This window comes from Bubalus bubalis, chromosome 9 (assembly GCF_019923935.1).
Source record: "Bubalus bubalis isolate 160015118507 breed Murrah chromosome 9, NDDB_SH_1, whole genome shotgun sequence".
NCBI lineage: Eukaryota > Metazoa > Chordata > Mammalia > Artiodactyla > Bovidae > Bubalus > Bubalus bubalis.
Window position 1 is genome coordinate 99,979,672 of NC_059165.1, and position 18,551 is coordinate 99,998,222.

Genomic DNA, 18,551 nt, shown 5'->3' on the forward strand with positions numbered 1-18,551 from the left:
GTGCCACTGCCTTCTCCTATATTAACTGTGAGTTACACACAATAGCTGACTTCAAAATGCTTGTTCTGTATATTTTATTTTGAACATGGTGTTAAGTTTCTTATGATTTGTCATACTGGTTAATGTGAAAGCGTGTCATTATAAAGTTCCCTTTTCCTTTGAGACATATTAAGAAATGTTTTTGATTTTACAGGCTAATGTTGCAACTGACTAGTTTGTAAAATATATCATTCCTGTGTATAAGGCATCAAAACATAAAAAACCCAACCCCAAACAATTGGCTACTATCCAGCGAAAAAGGTCGGCTCTCCCTTCTTACATCATCCTCTCCTGGTCTAAAAAACTCTATTCTCTTCTAAAAAAGCCAAAAAGAAAACAACAACCCACCCCCAAACCCCCAAATCCAACCAAAAACAAAGGAGAAAGGCAGGGCGGGGCAGGCGAGGGGTGGGGGGCGGAAGGAAGGGGGAGAGGAAAGTCAAACACTGAGCATCCCAAAGTGCCAGCGAAGCGCCGCCCCACCCACCAAGTCTAGGTCCCGCCCCAATCCCCACTCCACAGGCTTAAGCTCATCCCAGAATAGATATTGGAAGGACTGTTGCTGAAGCGTCAATACTTTGGCCACCGGATGCGAAGAGCCGACTCATTGGAAAAAGACCCCGATGCTGGAAAAGACTGAGGGCAAAAGAAGAAGGAGGGCCGGCAGAGGATGAAATGGTTAGATAGCATCACCGACTCAATGGACGTGGATTTGTGCAAACTCTGGAAAATAGCGAAGGACAGGAAGCCTGGCGCGCTGCAGTGCATGGGGTCACAGAGTCGGACACGACTTAGCAACTGAACAAACAATAACAACTAGCCCGGACCATGTGGCATACGCCCCGCCCCTAACTCCACCCTCTAGGTCCGGTCAGACCCCACCCCAGAGCTTAACCTTACCCCCAGCCGGGGGAAAGAAACTAGAATTTCTCCTCCACGGTCATATAAAGAGGAGTTAACCTTCCCGCCACAGCCCGCAGCTCCTTCGGCCCTGAAAGCCAGTGCCTCGGCCACTTCCGCTGCTGGGGGCCCTGACACCGGAAGCGGAAGTGCGTCGCGGCCGCGGACGGAGGTGGCTGTGCTGGACCGCGCGGCGCCTTGCGGTGGGAGTGTCTCCGGCCAGTCTGCAGGTGCGGCCCATCCTCTCGGGAATGCTCGGCGGGAGCGGGGAGGGGTCTGAGGGCCTAGAATGGATTAGCTAGCCAAGGGACTTCCTCCCCGCGGTCCGCCTGGGGCTGGGGCGGCTACCGCACAGCTTGGCTGTGCCGCTGAGCTCCCCCTCTCCAGTCTGTCGCGCTCAGGTACTCCTTGTTTGGGGAGACAGGACTGTCATCCACTTAATGCGCGGGAAATCACGAAGTATAGTCCAGGTCCCGCAGCGAAGGAGTGGTGCACCAGCTGGCTCCAGCATTCACTTGTCCTTCCGGATTTGTAGGCCTACTGTATCTCTTTTATGCAGGATAATTTTTTTATTAATAAATCACGTTTTGTGGCATATTGCGTTTCAGATTATCCAGCTCTGCCCAAGGAAATTTAGGGCTGAGTCTACGTGTGCAAATTCGTTTGAGTGACTTGGCATGTGGATTTGAAAAATGGAATGTACTTTCTGTCGAGGGATGAATTAGATGATTTTTTTTTTTTTTTTGCGACTGACAATTTGCAGTTCCTTAGCTTAGGACCTGTTAGTTTTCGTTTCCCTTTGGTTTTCTTTCTCCTTCTTCCTTCTTTCCTTTCTTTCCTTCAAAAGCGCTTTAAATTTGTGACTTACTTTGTATCAATTTTACTTACTGCAAGGGAAGCCAGTCTTAATAAAAGCTATTTTTCACTTATGTCACAAGTCTTACTAACATCAATGAAAAGTAAGGTTATTTAGTTCTTTTCAAGTTGGCTCCAGCCTGTAAATCACCAGAAGGCTTCAAAACTTGTGACTCCAGGAAAAAGAACATAAGGTTTGTTAGTACTGGGAACTGAAGTTGAGTTGGCAGTAAATTGAATGTCTTTTTAAAATAATAGGGTTAAGACTCACTTGTTTTTTTATTAATTTATTTTAACTGGAGGCGAATTACAATATTGTGGTGGTTTTTGCCATACATTGACATGAATCAGCCACAGGTGTACATGTGTCCCCTGTCCCAACCACCCCCCCCCCACCTCCCTACCCATCCCATCCCTCTGGCTTGTCCTAGTGCACCAGTTTTAAGCGCCCTGTTTCATGCATTGAACTTGGACTGGTCGTCTGTTTCACATATGGTAATATACATGTTTCAATGCCATTCTCTCAAATCATCTCACCCTCGTCTTCTTCCACAGAGTCCTAAAGTCTGTTTTTTATATCCGTGTCTTTGGCTGTCTTGCACATGGGATCATCGTTACCATCTTTCTAAATTCCATATATATGTGTTAATATACTGTATTGGTGTTTTTCTTTCTGACTTACTTCACTCTGTATAATAGGCTCTAGTTTCATTAGAGCCTATTATACACCTATTATACTCACCTCATTAGAACTGACTCAAATGCGCTCTTTTTAATGGCTAATCCATTGTGTATATGTACCACAGCTTTCTTATCCATTCATCTGCCGATGGACATCTAGGTTGCTTCCATGTCCTGGCTATTGTAAACAGTGCTGGCATGAACATTGGGGTACACGTGTCTGTTTCATTCTGGTTTCCTAGGTGTGTATGCCCAGCAGTGGGATTGCTGGGTTGTATGGCAGTTCTGTTTTCAGTTTTTTAGAGAATCCACGCTGTTCTGCATACTGGCTGTACTAGTTTGCATTCCCACCAACAGTGTAAGAGGGTTCCCTTTTCTCCACACCCTCTCCAGCATTTATTGTTTGTAGACTTTTGTTTGTAGATGGCAGCCGTTCTGACCTGCATGAGATGGTACCTCATTGTGGTTTTGATTTGCATTTAAGACTCACTTCTAATAAGAAATGAAGAAGAAACTAATACTGGAGGAAAATTAAATGTCAGATTTTGATTTAATGAGCGAGGTATTTCTTTTCAGAGAATTCATGTCCCACTGTGTCTTTTTAGAAAGAATCAATGTTTCTTAAAGATACCTGAAATCTGGTGTTGTGATTTTATATCAGACATTTAAAATTATTTTTATTTTTGACTTTTGTGGTGGTGGTGTGTTTGTGTGTGTGTGTGTGTGTGTGTGTGTGTGTGTTTATGTAGGCATGTGCCTTTTTAATCTAGCTGTACTGATTTATTCTTGAGTTGATTTTTTTGGGCACATTTTCATTGGAGGGGGGCCGATGTTTAATGAACTGGACCTGAACAGGGAAAACAATGTGACCAAAATAGATTTAGCACTTGCCCCTGTGGAGGTTTTAGTCTAGCTGGGAAGACAGATTTTAAATTAACAATAAGGGTGATATGTGTGGCAACTTAAAAATATTGCAGTGTGAAAAATTGCACAACTTGAGAGTTGTGCGTTGTTTTATTTGGGGCAAAATGAGGACAGCAGCCCAGGAGATAGCACCTCAGATAGTTCTGAGAAACTGTTCGCAAGAGGTAGGGGAGGAAGGTCAATATATAAGATTTTGGTGAAAGGGAGTTCAGTGCAACCAGGTACTTACTTTACAGAAAGTTTTCTGCTAGTCATGAGGAGCTGATGTCACCATGAAGGGAATTAGTGCTTTTCAAAGATATGAGGAGATGAAAAGATTGGGTTCATAAAACCAGTTCCTAAAAATATCTCTCTGAAGACCTGTTCCACCAGTTTCCCTGAGACATAGTTCCTCATTCATATTCTCCACCCTGAACTCTCTTTAGGGCCCGTCAAAGGTCAGTGGCAGCCCCAGCAGCATCACAGGATACAGTCCCAGGAGAGGCAGATGGCTGATGCCCTTGACAAGTGCCAGTTGTAGTTGACACACCTGTAAGATGTTACACAAAATTCCTTTTGAACTTTTTGGCCAAACCAATAGAAAACACAGAGCAGGAGAACTTAAGAAAGTCAGGAAAAGTATCTTAAAAGGGACAAACGTTTGAATCTGAAAGATGCGTTGTATATAGCTAGACAAAGAGTCAGGCTGTGGAATCGGAGTAGGGAGGAGATTTGAAAGAACCATAGAAGCATAATCTCTTAGGCAGTACAAAGCCTGGTGTGTTCCAGGAGCTGAGAAAAGATGGGGATAGTTAAAACAGAAAGCCAAGTGTGGAGTGAAAGAGTTGGGTGGAGAGGAGGGAGGGCATGGAAGATCAAGGTAAGCTTTGGACCTTGTTCTAAGGCCATTTGGAAGCCATAGAATCAGAGTTTTAAATATGGAGTAATATGATTTTGTTGATGATTTAAACAAAACACTAGCTTCTGGATTCAGCAGGGAGTTTAGGATGAATAAAAATGAATGCAGGGTCCACACGTATAGAAGTCTGGGTAAGTTCAGAACTCAGATGATTTTGGAGCTGAAAAAGTTGGGGTTTGGTGATGATGGTGAAATTGGAAAAGCTTGGATGTTTAAGATGTGTAGGAGGTAGAATTAGAGTATTTGGTGTTTGATGTATTCTCTCTACCACATGATGTAGAGTAAGTGTATAAGTTAGTTGCTCAGTCGTGTCTGACTCTTTGTGACCCCATGGACTGGAGCCCGCCAGGCTCCTCTGTCCATGGAATTCTTCAGGCAAGAATACTGGAGTGGGTTGCCATTCCCTTCTCCAGGGGATCTTGCCAACTCAGGTTTTGAGCCTGGGTCTCCCACATTGCAGGCAGATTCTTGACTGTCTGAACCACCAGGGAAGCCCATGATATAGAGTAGGGGTTGGCAAACTGTGACCTGTGGGCCAAAACTGCTCCAGTGCTAGTTTCTATTAATAAAGTTTTATTTGAACACGATAAAACACAATATTCTTGCCTGGAGAATTCCATGGACAGAGGAACCTGGCAAGCTACAGTCCATGGGGTCACAAAGAGTTGGACACGACTGAGTGACTCACTCATTCACTTACTGGAACACATGTGTTTACATGCTCCCTATGGCTGTTTCTGTGCTACAATCAGAATTAAATAGTTGCCATACATGTGGCTCACAGACTTTTTCCCCTCAATTTCCTGATTTCATTATTTATTTATTATTTTTAACTGTGCTGGGTCTTTGTTGCTGCACAGACTTTGCTCTAGTTGTGGCAAGTAGGGGCTACTCTCTAGTTGCGGTGCACGGGCTTCTCATTGTGGTGGCTTCTCTTGTTGCGGAGCACAGGCTCTAGGCATGTGAGCTTCAGAGTTGTAGCACGTGGGCTCAGTAGTTGCAGTTCCCAGGCTCTAGAGCATAGGCTCAGTAGTTGTGGTGCACAAGATTAGTTGCTGTGAGCCAAGTGGGACCTTCCCTGATCACGGATCGAACCCGTGTCTCCTGCATTGGCAGGTGTGTTCTTTACCACGAGCCCCCAGGGAAGCCCACCATGTGAACTCTTAGTTGTGGCATGTAGGATATAGTTCCCTGAACAGGGATCAGACCTGGCCCCTGCATTGGGAGTGCAGAGTCTTAGCCACTGGACCACCAGGGAAGTCCTGTGGCCCACAAATCCTAAGCTATTTACTATCTAGCCATCTATAGAAAAAGTTTGCCAACCTCTAATACATAAAGTACGCATCAAGTGCCGTGCTGGTGGCAGGATTTGAAGTCCTGAAGAAAGTGGTTGTTGTTCGGTCGCTGAGTCGTGACCGACTCTTTGTGACCCCATGCACTGCAGCACCCCAGGCTTCCCTGTCATTCACCGTATCCTGGAGTTTGTTCAAACTCATGTCCATTGAGTCAGTGATGCCATCCAGTCATTTCATTCTCTGTCACCCCCTTCTCCTCCTGCCCTCAATCTTTCCCAGGATCAGGGTCTTTTCCAGTGAGTCAGCTCTTCACATCAGGTGGCCAAAGTATTAGAGCATCAGCTTCAGTATCAGTCCTTCCAATGATTATTCAGAGTTGAATTTTTTTAGGATTGACTGGTTTGATCTCTTTGCTGTTCAAGGGACTCTCAATAGTCTTCTACAACACCACAGCTCGAAAGCATCAATTCTTCAGCGTGCAGCCTTCTTTATGGTCCCACTCTCACATCTGTACATGACTACTGGAAAAACCATAGCTTTGACTGCACGGGCCTTTGTCAGCAAAGTGATGTCTGTGCTTTTTAGGTCACTGTCTAGGTTTGTAACAGCTTTTCTTTCAAGGAGCAAGTGTCTTTTAATTTTAGGGACACAGTTCTTTTTTTTTTTAATTTTATTTTATTTTTAAACTTTACAATATTGTGTTAGTTTTGCCAAATATAGAAATGAATCCCCCACAGGTATACATGTGTTCCTCATCCTGAACCCTCCTCCCTCCTCCCTCCCCATACCATCCCTCTGGGTTGTCCCAGTGCACCAGCTCCAAGCATCCAGTATCCTGCATCGAACCTGGACTGGCGACTCGTTCCATATATGATATTATACGTATTTCAATGCCATTCTCCCAAATCATCCCACCCTCTCCCTCTCCCACAGAGTCCAAAAGACTGTTCTATACATCAGTGTCTCTTTTGCTGTCTCGTATACAGGGTTATTGTTACCATCTTTCTAAATTCCATATATATGTGTTAGTATACTGTATTGGTGTTTTTCTTTCTGGCTTACTTCACTCTGTATAATAGGCTCCAGTTTCATCCACCTCATTAGAACTGATTCAAATGTATTCTTTTTAATGGCCGAGTAATACTCCATTGTGTATATGTACCACAGCTTTCTTATCCATTCATCTGCTGATGGACATCTAGGTTGCTTCCATGTCCTGGCTATTATAAACAGTGCTGCGATGAACATTGGGGTACATGTGTCTCTTTCCCTTCTGGTTTCCTCAGTGTGTATGCCCAGCAGTGGGATTGCTGGATCATAAGGCAGTTCTATTTCCAGTTTTTTAAGGAATCTCCAGACTGTTCTCCATAGTGGCTGTACTAGTTTGCATTCCCACCAACAGTGTAAGAGGGTTCCCTTTTCTCCACACCCTCTCCAGCATTTATTGCTTGTAGACTTTTGGATCGCAGGCATTCTGACTGGCGTGAAATGGTACCTCATAGTGGTTTTGATTTGCATTTCTCTGATAATGAGTGATGTTGAGCATCTTTTCATGTGTTTGTTAGCCATCTGTATGTCTTCTTTGGAGAAATGTCTATTTAGTTCTTTGGCCCATTTTTTGATTGGGTCATTTATTTTTCTGGAATTGAGCTGTAGGAGTTGCTTGTATATTTTTGAGATTAGTTGTTTGTTGCTTCATTTGCTATTATCTTCTCCCATTCTGAAGGCTGTCTTTTCACCTTGCTTATAGTTTCCTTTGTTGTGCAGAAGCTTTTAAGTTTAATTATGTCCCATTTGTTTATTTTTGCTTTTATTTCCAATATTCTGGGAGGTGGGTCATAGAGGATCCTGCTGTGATGTATGTCAGAGAGTGTTTTGCCTATGTTCTTCTCTAGGAGTTTTATAGTTTCTGGTCTTACATTTAGATCTTTAATCCATTTTGAGTTTATTTTTGTGTATGGTGTTAGAAAGTGCTCTAGTTTCATTCTTTTACAAGTGGTTGAGCAGTTTTCCCAGCACTACTTGTTATAGAGATTGTCTTTAATCCTTTGTATAGTCTTGCCTCCTTTGTCAAAGATAAGGTGAGGGACACAGTTCTGTACTTGGAGGGTTTACGTCGTGGTTGGACAGAGAGAGGCAAACTCACCTAAACAAATACATATAAAAATCCCAACTTCATAAAAGTAATGGAGGAAAAGTAGAAAGTGTTAGAGGTTTTTTTGTTAAAAAAATTTTTGTTGTTGTTGTTGATGTGGACTTTTTATAATCATTTAATCTGTTACAATGATGTTTCTGTTTTGTTTTGGTTTCTTGGCCATGAGGCATGTGGGATCTTAGCTGCCTGACCAGGGATAGAACTCAAACCCCCTGCATTGAAAGGTGAAGTCTTAATTACCAGACTGCCAGGGAAGTCCCTTGTGTTTTAAGGGAGCTTCCTAGGTGGCTCAGTGGTAAAGAATCTGCCTGCTAATGCAGGAGACTCAAGTTTGAAGGAAATGGTAACCCATTCCAGTATTCTTGCCTGGGAAATCCCATGGACAAGAGGAGCCTGGTGGGCCACAGTCCATGGTGCTACAAAGAGTCGGACTCAACTTAGTGCCCGCACAACAACAGCAACAAAGAGGAGAGGTGGTCCTTTTATTACGTGAGAGGAGTCAGTAGAAATGGTCAGGGCCTGTGGTGTGAAAGATGATGAAGAGCCCAGTATGTTGCGTATTGAAGTAAATTTCCGAGTAATTTGGCTGTTTGGATTGGCGCCCTGCTCATGGTCCAAAGAAATGGAATTAATTACCCAGGCCAAACCCCGGCTTGGTGTTCTGCTTCCACTCTCGTTTCTCCTCTTACCTCCGTCTTTCTTATTGCAGGAAGGACACACACTGAAACTTTAAACCCTGGCGCTGGTATCATGGTGAGGGGGAAGATTGAGTCTGGATGGTTTTGGGGGTGGGATAATCTTGTACTTGGGGCCCTGTCTGCTCTCTTGGAAAGACGAGGGAAGTGTGGAGCATCTTTAGCCCTGCCCCTGGGACTTTTTAGCCTCTTTCAGTGCATGACCTGCAGTTCTGCAGGGAACTGGCATGGATGGAGGGTTCCCAAAGCAACCCTGGGGTTTGGTACCTAATTCCGGAGTCTAATGGCAGTGAGGGGGCTCATATTGAGCCGGCAGCCACAGAACTCCTCCACGGCCATCCCTGCCATCGCTTGTGAGACCTACCGAAAACACACATGGCTCTAAAAATTAAGGTTAATTAAAATCTAACAAAATTTAAACCTCAGCGTCTCAGTTACCAAACCACATTTCTCAAGTGCTCAGGAGCCACACGTGCTGGTGGCTGCCTTTTTTTGGAAAGTGCAGGCATAGAACATTCCATTCATGACAGAGAGCTTTACCAGTCAGTGCTGTTCTAGAGAATTCCGAGATTAAAAGGCCATCACGTTTCTCAGATGCAGTGGAAGTCCAGTTTTAACAGGCATAAAACAATGACTCATCCTAGGGACTTCATGAAAATGAAAAGAGCAAGCTCAGACTTCTGATGCCTTGAATAAGGAGTTCAGGAAAAACTCAGTAAAGCTGAGAAGAACAGTCTCTGTCATCACTGGATACTGGAGCAGCAGAGAGCCAACACTTATACTTTCAGATTTGTCCAAATGTTAAAAGAAAGTAATTATTTTTGGTTGGGTACGCCATATGAGCTCTGTCCCAGCAACTCTTCAGTTCTGCCCTAGTAGCACAGTGACAACCACAGAGATGAACAGATGGGTGTGGCCATGTGCCAGTAAAACTTTATTTAGACAAACAGGAGGCAGGCCAGGTTTGCTGAGCCCAGCTTTGCAGAGAACACTGAATATTCTCGCACTGGGTCTGCCTTCCCCAAGGGATAAACCCTCATTCTGTAGAATGGTGGGGGTGGTCCTTGCTGAGCCGCAATACATGCGCTGCCTTAGGAATCAGTCACCTTAGAGGATGTGGCGATGGAGCTCATCCAGGAGTGGACGTTGCTGGACGATGCTGGGAGGAACCTGTGCAGACACGTGCTGCAGGACAACTGCAGGACCCTGGCGCCCAGGGGTAAGGCTTTCGCTACTCTGGTTCTTCCTGTATGCAGATGCTCTTTTTTTAAAAAAAATTACTTATTTATTTATTTATGGCTGTGCTGGGTCTTTCTTTACTTGGGGCGAGGGGGACCTACTCTCTGGTTGCGGTGCGCGGGTTTCTCACTGCAGCGACTTCTCTTATTGTGGAGTACAAGCTCTGGGATGCGCAGGCTTCAGTAGTTGCGGCTCCCTGGCTCTAGAGCACTGGCTCAGTAGTTGTGGTTCATGGGGTTAGTGGCCCCACAGCCTGAGCGGTCTTCCTGGACTGGAGATTGAACCCACCACATCTCCTGCATTGGTAGGTGGGGAAGCCCTGCAAATGCCCTTTAAGTGCTTGCCACATGGCCACAGTGATGTGGTGTGGGTTTCAGAAGGTTTGTCATTCATGGGCTTTCATAGGATAACAGCTGCATGCATTGAGTGGACTTCATTCTCTCTATAGTCAGGGCTTCCCTGGTTGCTCAGATGGTAAAGAATCTGCCTGCGTTGTGGGAGACTCAGGGTCAGTCACTGGGTCAGGAAGAACTTCTGGAGGAGGGAATGGCTACCCACTCAAGTATTCTTGCCTGGAGAATTGCATGGACAGAGAAACTACAGAGGAGCCTAGTGGGCTACAGTTCATGGGGGTTGCAAAGAGTTGGACACGACTGAGCGACTAATACTTTCTCCATGGTCAGGACCTGCATAGGTCTCTTTGAGTTTGGCCTTGGAACTTAGAGAACCTCAGTTCAGAAGGGCAGAGAGGAGAGTGTTTGTGGTTTGGGCCCTTGTAAAGGAACCTCATTGAATTCATTAAAAAAAAAAAATTGAATGTGATTGCTTAGGTCCCCGCCTACTGGCTTGGCTTCAGGAGCTAAGGCCCAGGTGGAGAGTGGGCAGGCTGGGGAAGCATTTATTTTCCTCTGCAAGCCCTTCCTCCCTCGGCCCATATGTCCTTCTCCAGCAGCAGGGACTCCACCGTGCAAAGCCAGTCTCGTCTCCCAGGTGGAGCCAAGAGAAGAGCTGAAAGCAGCAGAGCACGGTGTTCTCTGTGCCACGGGTGTGGGTAAGTACCCGGGGGCATAGGGTGTCGTGACCCACCCAGACTGAGGTTGAGGGGTGGGTGCTGCTGGGAAGTGTCAATTTGAGAGTATTTGTAAGATTCTGTATTCTGAGGGGAAATAAGACTGTTTGGGGTGAGTTCCTTTAACTTCTCTTTTTCACTTTCTAACTCTCCTCTAATTGTTGGTTTCAGATTCATGTTGATGTATGGCAGAAACCAGCACAACATTGTAAAGCAGTTATCCTCCAATTAAAAATAAATAAATTAAAAAAATTAAAAAAAGATCTTTGAGTTTCTTTTTTTTAAGGTTTTTTTTTTTTAAGTGTATAGTGTTTTTAAAATTGGAGGATAATTGCTTTAGTGTTGTGTTGGCTTCTGCTCTTCCACAATGCGAATCAGCTACAAGTGTACACACATCCGCTCTCTCTTGAAGCTCCCTCCCACCCCCCCGATCCCATCCCACCACTCGAGGTTGTCGCAGAGCACTGGTTGAGCTCCCTGTGTTACATAGAACTTCCAGTAGCTATCTGTTTTGCATACGGTAATGTATATGTTTCAGTGCTCCTCTCTCAATTCGTCTCACCCTCTCCTCCCCACGCTGTGTACACAAGTCTGTTCTCTATATCTGTGTCTCTATTCCTGCCCTGCAAATCAACTTGTCTTTTTTTAAATTTTTTTAAATTGAGATAGTCACACACTGTAAATGTCACCCTTTTAAAGTGTACAGTTCACAGGTTTTTAGTATGTTCACAAAGTTGTGCAACCATCACCACTATCCAGCTCTGGAACACTTCCATCACCTCAAAAAGAAACCCTGTACTGATTAGCGGTCACTTCCCATCCCTCCTCCCGCAGCCCCCAGCAACCGCTAATCCACCTTCTGTCTCTGTGGATTTGCCTGTCCTGGACATTTCATACAGATGGACTCATACATCCATATCTGTCTTCTTTCACTCAACATCGTGTTTTTTGAGGCTCCTTCATGTCATAGCATGAGAGGCTTCATTGCTTTTTAAGGCCGAATGGCCATCCTCCTTGTGGAAGGACCACATTCTGTTGATCCATTCATCAGGTGGTGGATGTTTGTTTTTACTTTTGGTGACTGTGAGTAGTGCTACTCTGAACATTTGTGTACAAGAAGTTTTGTGCATGTGTTTTCGTTTGCCTTGAGTGTGAGAATTCCACTTAGGTGTGGAATTGCTGGGTCATTTTGTTAAACTTTCTGAAGAACTGCCAAATTGCTTTAAAAAATTTATTTTTTCTTTTTAATTTATTTTTTTATTGAAGGATAATTGCTTTACAGAATTTTGTTGTTTTCTGTCAAACCTCAGCATGAATCAGCCATAGGTATACATATATCCCCTCCCTTTTGAACCTCCCTCCCATCTCCCTCCCCAACCCACCCCTCTAGGTTGATACAGAGCCCCTGTTTGAGTTTCCTGAGCCATACAGCAAATTCCTGTTGGCTATGTATTTTACATATGGTAATGTAAGTTTCCATGTTACTCTTACCATGCATCTCACCCGCTCCTCCCCTTCTCCCCATGTCCATAAGATTGTTCTCTATGTCTGTTTCTCCATTGCTGCCCTGTAAATAAATTATTCAGTACCATTTTTCTAGATTCCATATATGTGCGTTAGAATACAATATTTATCTTTCTCTTTCTGACCTACTTCACTCTGTATAATAGATTCTAGGTCCATCCACCTCATCAGAACTGACTCAAATGCATTCCTTTTTATGGCTGAGTAATTTTCCATTGTGTGTATGTACCCAAGTTCTTTATCCATTCATCTGTCGATGGACATCTAGGTTGCTTCATGTTCTAGCTATTGTAAATAGTGCTGCAATGAACAGTGGGATACATGTGTCTTTTTCGATTTTGGTTTCCTCAGGGTATATGCCTAAGAGTGGGATTGCTGGATCGTATGGTGGTTTTATTCCTAGTTTTTTAAGGAATCTCCTTACCTCTTATCTTCCATAGAGGCTGTATCAATTTACATTCCCACCAACAGTACAGAGCGTTCCCTTTTCTCCACACCTTCTCCAGCATTTATTGTTTGTAGACTTTTTGATGGCCATTCTGACTGGTGTGAGGTGATATCTCATTGTGGTTTGGTTTGCATTTCTCTAATAATGAGCGATGTTGAGCATCTTTTCATGTGTTTGTTAGCCATCTGTATGTCTTCTTTGGAGAAATGTCTGTTTAGGTATTTTTCCCACTTTTTGATTGGATTGTTTTTCTGGCATTGAGTTGTATGAGCTGCTTATATATTTTGGAAATTAATCCTTTGTCAGTTCTTTCATTTGCTATTATTTTCCCCATTCTGAGGGTTGTCTTTTCACCTTGCTTATAGTTTCTTTTGCTGTGCAAAAGCTTTTAAGTTTAATCAAGTCCACTTGTTTACTCTTGTTTTTATTTCCGTTACTCTTGGAGGTGGGTCATGGAGGATCTTACTTTATGTCAGAGAGTGTTCTGCCTATGTTTTCCTCTAAGGGTTTTATACTTTCTGGTCTTACTTAGGTCTTTCATCTATTTTGAGTTTATCTTTGTGTGTGGTGTTAGGAAGTGTTCTAATTTCATTCTTTTACATGTAGCTGTCCAGTTTTCCCAGCACCGTTTATTGAAGAGGCTGTCTTTGCCCCATTGTATATTCTTGCCTCCTTTGTCAAAAATAAGGTACCAATAGGTGCATGGGTTTATTTTTGGGCTTTCTCTCTTGTTCCATTGGTCTATATTTCTGTTTTTGTGCCAGTACCACACTGTCTTGATGACTGTAGCTTTATAGTATAATCTGAAGACAGGAAGGTTGATTTCTCCAGCTCCATTCTTCTTTCTCAAGACTGCTTTGGCTGCTTGGCATCTTTTGTGTTTCCATATGAATTGTGAAATTGTTTGTTCTAGTTCTGTGAAAAAGGCCATTGGTAGTTTGATAGGGATCGCATTGAATCTGTAGATTGCATGTGGTAATAGAGTCATTTTCACAATATTGATTCTTCCTACCCAGGAACATAGAATATCTCTCCATCTGTTTATGTTTTCTTTGATTTCTTTCATCAGTGTCTTATAATTTTCTGTGTACAGTTCTTTTGTTTCCTTAGGTAAGTTTACTCCTAGATTTTTAATTCTTCTTGTTGCAATGGTAAATGGGATTGATTCCTTAATTTCTCTTTCTGATTTTTCATTGTTAGTATATAGAAATGCAAGTGATTTCTGTACATTGATTTTGTATCCTCCAACTTTGCTAAATTCACTGATTAGCTCTAGTAATTTTCTGATACTATCTTTAGGGTTTTCTGCATACAGTATCATGTCATCTGCAAACAGTGAGAGCTTTACTTCTTCTTTTCTGATCTGGATTCCTCTTATTTCTTTTTCTTTTCTGATTGCTGTAGCTGGGACTTCCAGAACTATGTTGAATAATAGTGGTGGAAGTGGACAAATAGCTTGTTTTGTTCCTGATCTTAGGGTAAATGCTTTCAGTTTTTCACCATGGAGAATAATGTTTGCTGTAGGCTTATCATATATGACCTTTACTATGTTGAGGTAGGTTCCTTCTATGCCCATTTTTTGAAGAGTTTTAATCATAAATGGGTGCTGAATTTTGTCAAAGGCTTTTTCTGCATCTATTGAGATGATCATATGGTTTTATCTTTCAATTTGTTAATATGGTGTATCACATTGATTGATTTGCGTATATTGAAGAATCCTTGCATTCTTGGAATAAACCCAACTTGACCAGGGAAGTCACAAGTTTGTCTTTTTGATGTGTTGCTGAATTCCGTTTGCTAAAATTTTGTTGAGGATTTTTGCATCTATGTTCATCAGTGACATTGGCCTGTAGTTTTCTTTTTTTGGTGTTGTCTTTGTCTAGTTTTGGTATCAGGGTGTTGGTGGCCTCGTAGAATGAGTTTGGAAATGTTCTTTCCTCTGTAGTTTTTTGAAAGAGTTTTAGAAGGACAGCCATTATCTCTTCTCTAAATGTTTGATAGAATTCTGTGAAGCCATCTGGTCATGGGCTTTTGTTTTTTGTGAGATTTTTGATCCCAGCTTCAATTTCAGTCAAACTACTTTTGAGATTTGTTGTTCTTGTTCAGTCACCAAGTCATGTCTGACTCTTTGTGACCCCATGGACTGTAGCATGCCAGGCTTCTCTGTCCTTCACCATCTCCTGGAGTTTGCCCAAGTCCATATCTGTTGTTTTGGTGATGCCATCCAACTGTCTGATCCTCTGTTGCCCTCTTTTGAGATTAAGGACACTAGTTTACCTTTCCCCCAGTGGTGGGAGAGGATTCTGATTTCTCCATGTCACATACACACTTTTTGTTTAGTTTTTTTTTTTTTTAATTTGAAAATATTTATTTATTTATTTGGTTGTGGCAGGTCTTAGTTGCAGCACAAAGGGTCTTTACTTGCAGTGGCGTATGGGATCTTAGTTCCATGACCAGGGATTGAACCTGGGTCCCTTGCATTGGGTGTGTGGAGCCTTAACCACTGGACCACCAGGGAAGTCACAAGTTTGTCTTTTTTTTTTTTTCTTCTTCAAACGTTTTATTTTGTATTGGGGTATAACCAAGTTAATCTTTATATTGAACATTTCTCTATATATTTCTTGTTTGATTGCTTCTTGTTTCTCTGGTAACACACTTTCTGGCAATATCAGTCTAAATCTCCATGGAGGGGACTTCCAGTGGTTAAGAATCCACCTTCCAGTGCATGAGATGCAGGCTCCATACATGGTCAGGGACCTGAGATCCCACATAGCTAGGGCAACTAAGCCCCAGTGCCACAACTGGAGAGCCCTTGAGCTGCAACTACAGAGCCCATGTGCCTGTGGACCACAACTAGAGAGGCGCACGAACTGCAGCGAAAGATCCCACATGCCAAAGTGAAGATCCTGCGGGCCACAGTGAAGACCCAGCACAGCCAAAAATAAATAAATATGAAAAAAAGTCTCCATGAATTCTTTTAACAGGAAAGGCCTCTGGTTTCCGCCTCATCCCATCACTGCCCAGCTCTACACACAGCCCTAATCTTTAGAATCTCCCTTTGCTCACTGCAGTGGTAAAGAATCCGCCTGCCAATGCAGGAGACACAAGAGACTCTCAAGGATCGGGAAGATCCCCTGGAGGAGGAAATGGCAACCCACTCCAGTATTCTTGCCTGAGGAATCCCATGGACAGAGAAACCTGGCGGGGGTCCATGGGGTCACAAAGAGTTGGACATGGCTGAGCACACAGCACATTGATACCTTGCTCATTGATACCTTCTACCTTTCAGTATGGTCCCAAGTTTAGGGTCAGTATTAAAAAAAAAAAGGTGTGTGTCAGTTTCATACTATGACTTCTTTCTGAAATAAGGTAATTTTTTTTTCCCCATTCATTTTAGACTGGGAATCTCAATTTACACCCAAAGAGCCTACAACTCTGCAGGATATTTCAGAAGAAAACTCATCCTATGATTTGCAAATGGTAAGATTCTTGGGGGACAATTCTTCATTCCCTTTCATAGGAGAAGGTGAGGAGTAGCTGAGTTGGATGCGCACCCCAGGGCCAGGCAGACACTTGAGCCAAGGTGTTTCCTCCAGGACATGAAGTATCTGGAGGGAGCACCCGTTTCGGGTGATTTAGGGTGGGGGGAGTATTGGCTTGGTGTGTGAGAACTCCATAAAGGAGGCGGTTCAGAGTGTGGGCTGTGGGTCACAGGAGATGTGGATAACTAACTGTGGCCCTGTGATTGACAGATACCAGGTAGGCAGATACAGAACCTAGGAAAACACAGAACAGTGTGTTCATATTCAGAACTAAGTGCTCCCAACTTTTCTATAAAAACCTTTTTAGGGACTCCCCTGGCAGTCTAGTGGTTAGGACTCTGCAGTTTCACTGCCAGGGTCTCAAGTTTAATCCCTGGTCGGATTAAGAAGATCTCACAAGCTGTGCAGTGCTGCCTGGAACAAAGCAAAAACCTTTCTAGGAAAATATCTCGCAGTGCCTCTGAGGGTTGGTGGTCTACCCTCCAGCCACGGGTCCCCCAGAACCAGAAAAGGGTCAGGTATGTGCGTCCAAGTCCCTGGTTCAATCGGTCCTCAGAGACCCTTGGTGGTTGGTGCCCACAGTGAAGTAGGGGAGTTTCCAGGTCTGAAACTGCCATACCCGCATTGCCCAAATTCTTTTCTTAATTAATTAATTTGGCTGGGTCTTAGTTGCGACATGGGCTTCCCTGTCGCTCAGACAGTAAAGAATCTGCCTGCAATGTGGGACCGACCTAGGTTCAATCCCTGGGTCTGGAAGATCCCCCTGGAGCAGAGAATGGCAACCCATTCCAGCATTCTTGCCTAGAGAATCATGGGTAGAGGAACCTGGCGGACTACAGTCCATGGGGTCTCAAAGAGTCAGACATGACTGAGCAATTAACACTTTAGTTGTGACAAGTGGGATCTAGTTCCCTGACCAGGGATAGAACCCAGGCCTACTGCATTGGGAATGCAGAGTCTTAGCCACTGGACCACCAGGGAAGTCCCACGGACCCCAAATTCTGATGGTACTACCCCCAAACTTTGGGTCTCTTAGGGTGAGGACGGCCTCTGTACCACTTCTTCCTGCTTAGCACCCTCCACTCCTTTTCCCAGGGGCCAGAGCTGGACCTGAAGATAGAGATCAAGTCTGAGATGGAAGAGGAGGTGATGCCTCCAGCTCCAGAGGACTGGTCAGCTCTCCAACAGTCTTCTGAATATGCAGTAAGCCTGGGAGGTGGTCTGCCAGGAGGGCCCCAGCCCCTGCCAAGAAGGCCCAAGGTTCAGGATATGTCTGTAAGTGGGGAGGCAGGAGGGAGGGAGGAATGGAAGGCCAACTAGATTGGAAATTGGGAACATGCTGGAGGCCCAAGCTTAGCTCCTGGTGAGAACTACTGAACAGGCCTTGGTGTTTCTGCACTGAGTGTAAATATCCCCAGCGTGATGTCATGCCCAGGGCAGTCCTAGGGGAGGGGGTGGCACCCAGGGTTCAGGTCTTGCCTCTGGGTCCAGATTTCCTTCTTCAATCCTTCCATCCTTTCCATGGCCAGGAAACCTGCAGGAATGAGCAGGTCCTGTGATTCAAGGGCTGTGTGAAGAGTGTCCAGGCTGGTAACCATGCTCTGGGCTCATGGCCTTATGTTTTGGTTGTGAGGTGGAGAGAGTTACAGAGAAGGATACTTTAAGGTGTGCTTGGAGCCCTTCCCTGAGGAGAAGGGGCCTATTCTCCCCTGTCTCCCACCCATCACCTGCCCTGAGGGACCAGCCACATTTGCTTCCCATCCTCCACCAAGTCCTGCCAGCTTTGCCTCCAAAATATAAACCTGCCTCTGACTGCTCCTCCTGGCCCTGGTGCCACCACCTTGCCCAGAGCCACTGTTAGTTCTCCTGGACCCAGCCTCCTGCTGGACATGGAGGCCAGAGACAACCTATAGAAAGCAAGTCAGGGGCTTTCCTGGTGGTCCAGTGGTTTAAGAATCCACCTGCCAATGTAGGGCACACGGGTTCGATCCCTGGTCCAGGAAGATTCCATGTGTCACGGGGCAACTAAGACTGTGCACCACAACTATTGAGCCCAAGCTCTAGAGTTTAAGAGCCACAACTATTGAGCCTGTTTTCTACAAAAAGAGAAGCCACTATAGTGAGAATCCCCTCACCACAACTAGAGAGTGCTGCACACCAGAACTAGAGAAAGCCCAGGCGCAGCAATGAAGACCAAATCCAGGGATCAGCCAAACATAAATAGAAATTAAAAAAATATATATACAAATTGGTTCAAACACCTTTCCCGAGGGAGTGGCCGTTGGTA

General features: G+C 44.3%; 1 protein-coding gene across 8 annotated transcripts in view; it reads left to right on the forward strand.

Annotated features, from left to right (window-relative positions):
* Positions 1 to 734: 734 nt before the first annotated feature.
* The window catches only part of ZNF333 (zinc finger protein 333), a 31,035-nt gene continuing 13,218 nt past the window's right edge, over positions 735 to 18,551 (forward strand). Inside the window, exons 1-6 of one of the 8 annotated variants that reach the window (XM_006066552.4) lie at positions 736 to 1,169; positions 8,457 to 8,500; positions 9,538 to 9,661; positions 10,631 to 10,732; positions 16,120 to 16,202; positions 17,360 to 17,539. In XM_006066552.4, coding sequence (XP_006066614.1) covers positions 8,498 to 8,500; positions 9,538 to 9,661; positions 10,631 to 10,732; positions 16,120 to 16,202; positions 17,360 to 17,539 — 492 coding nt within the window. In that variant the 5' untranslated portion in view covers positions 736 to 1,169; positions 8,457 to 8,497. Of the gene's footprint in view, positions 1,170 to 8,089; positions 8,501 to 9,537; positions 9,662 to 10,511; positions 10,733 to 16,119; positions 16,203 to 17,359; positions 17,540 to 18,551 lie in introns of those variants that run through there. The other 7 variants (XM_006066554.4, XM_025293685.3, XM_025293681.3 and 4 more) reach the window with 7 other exon arrangements.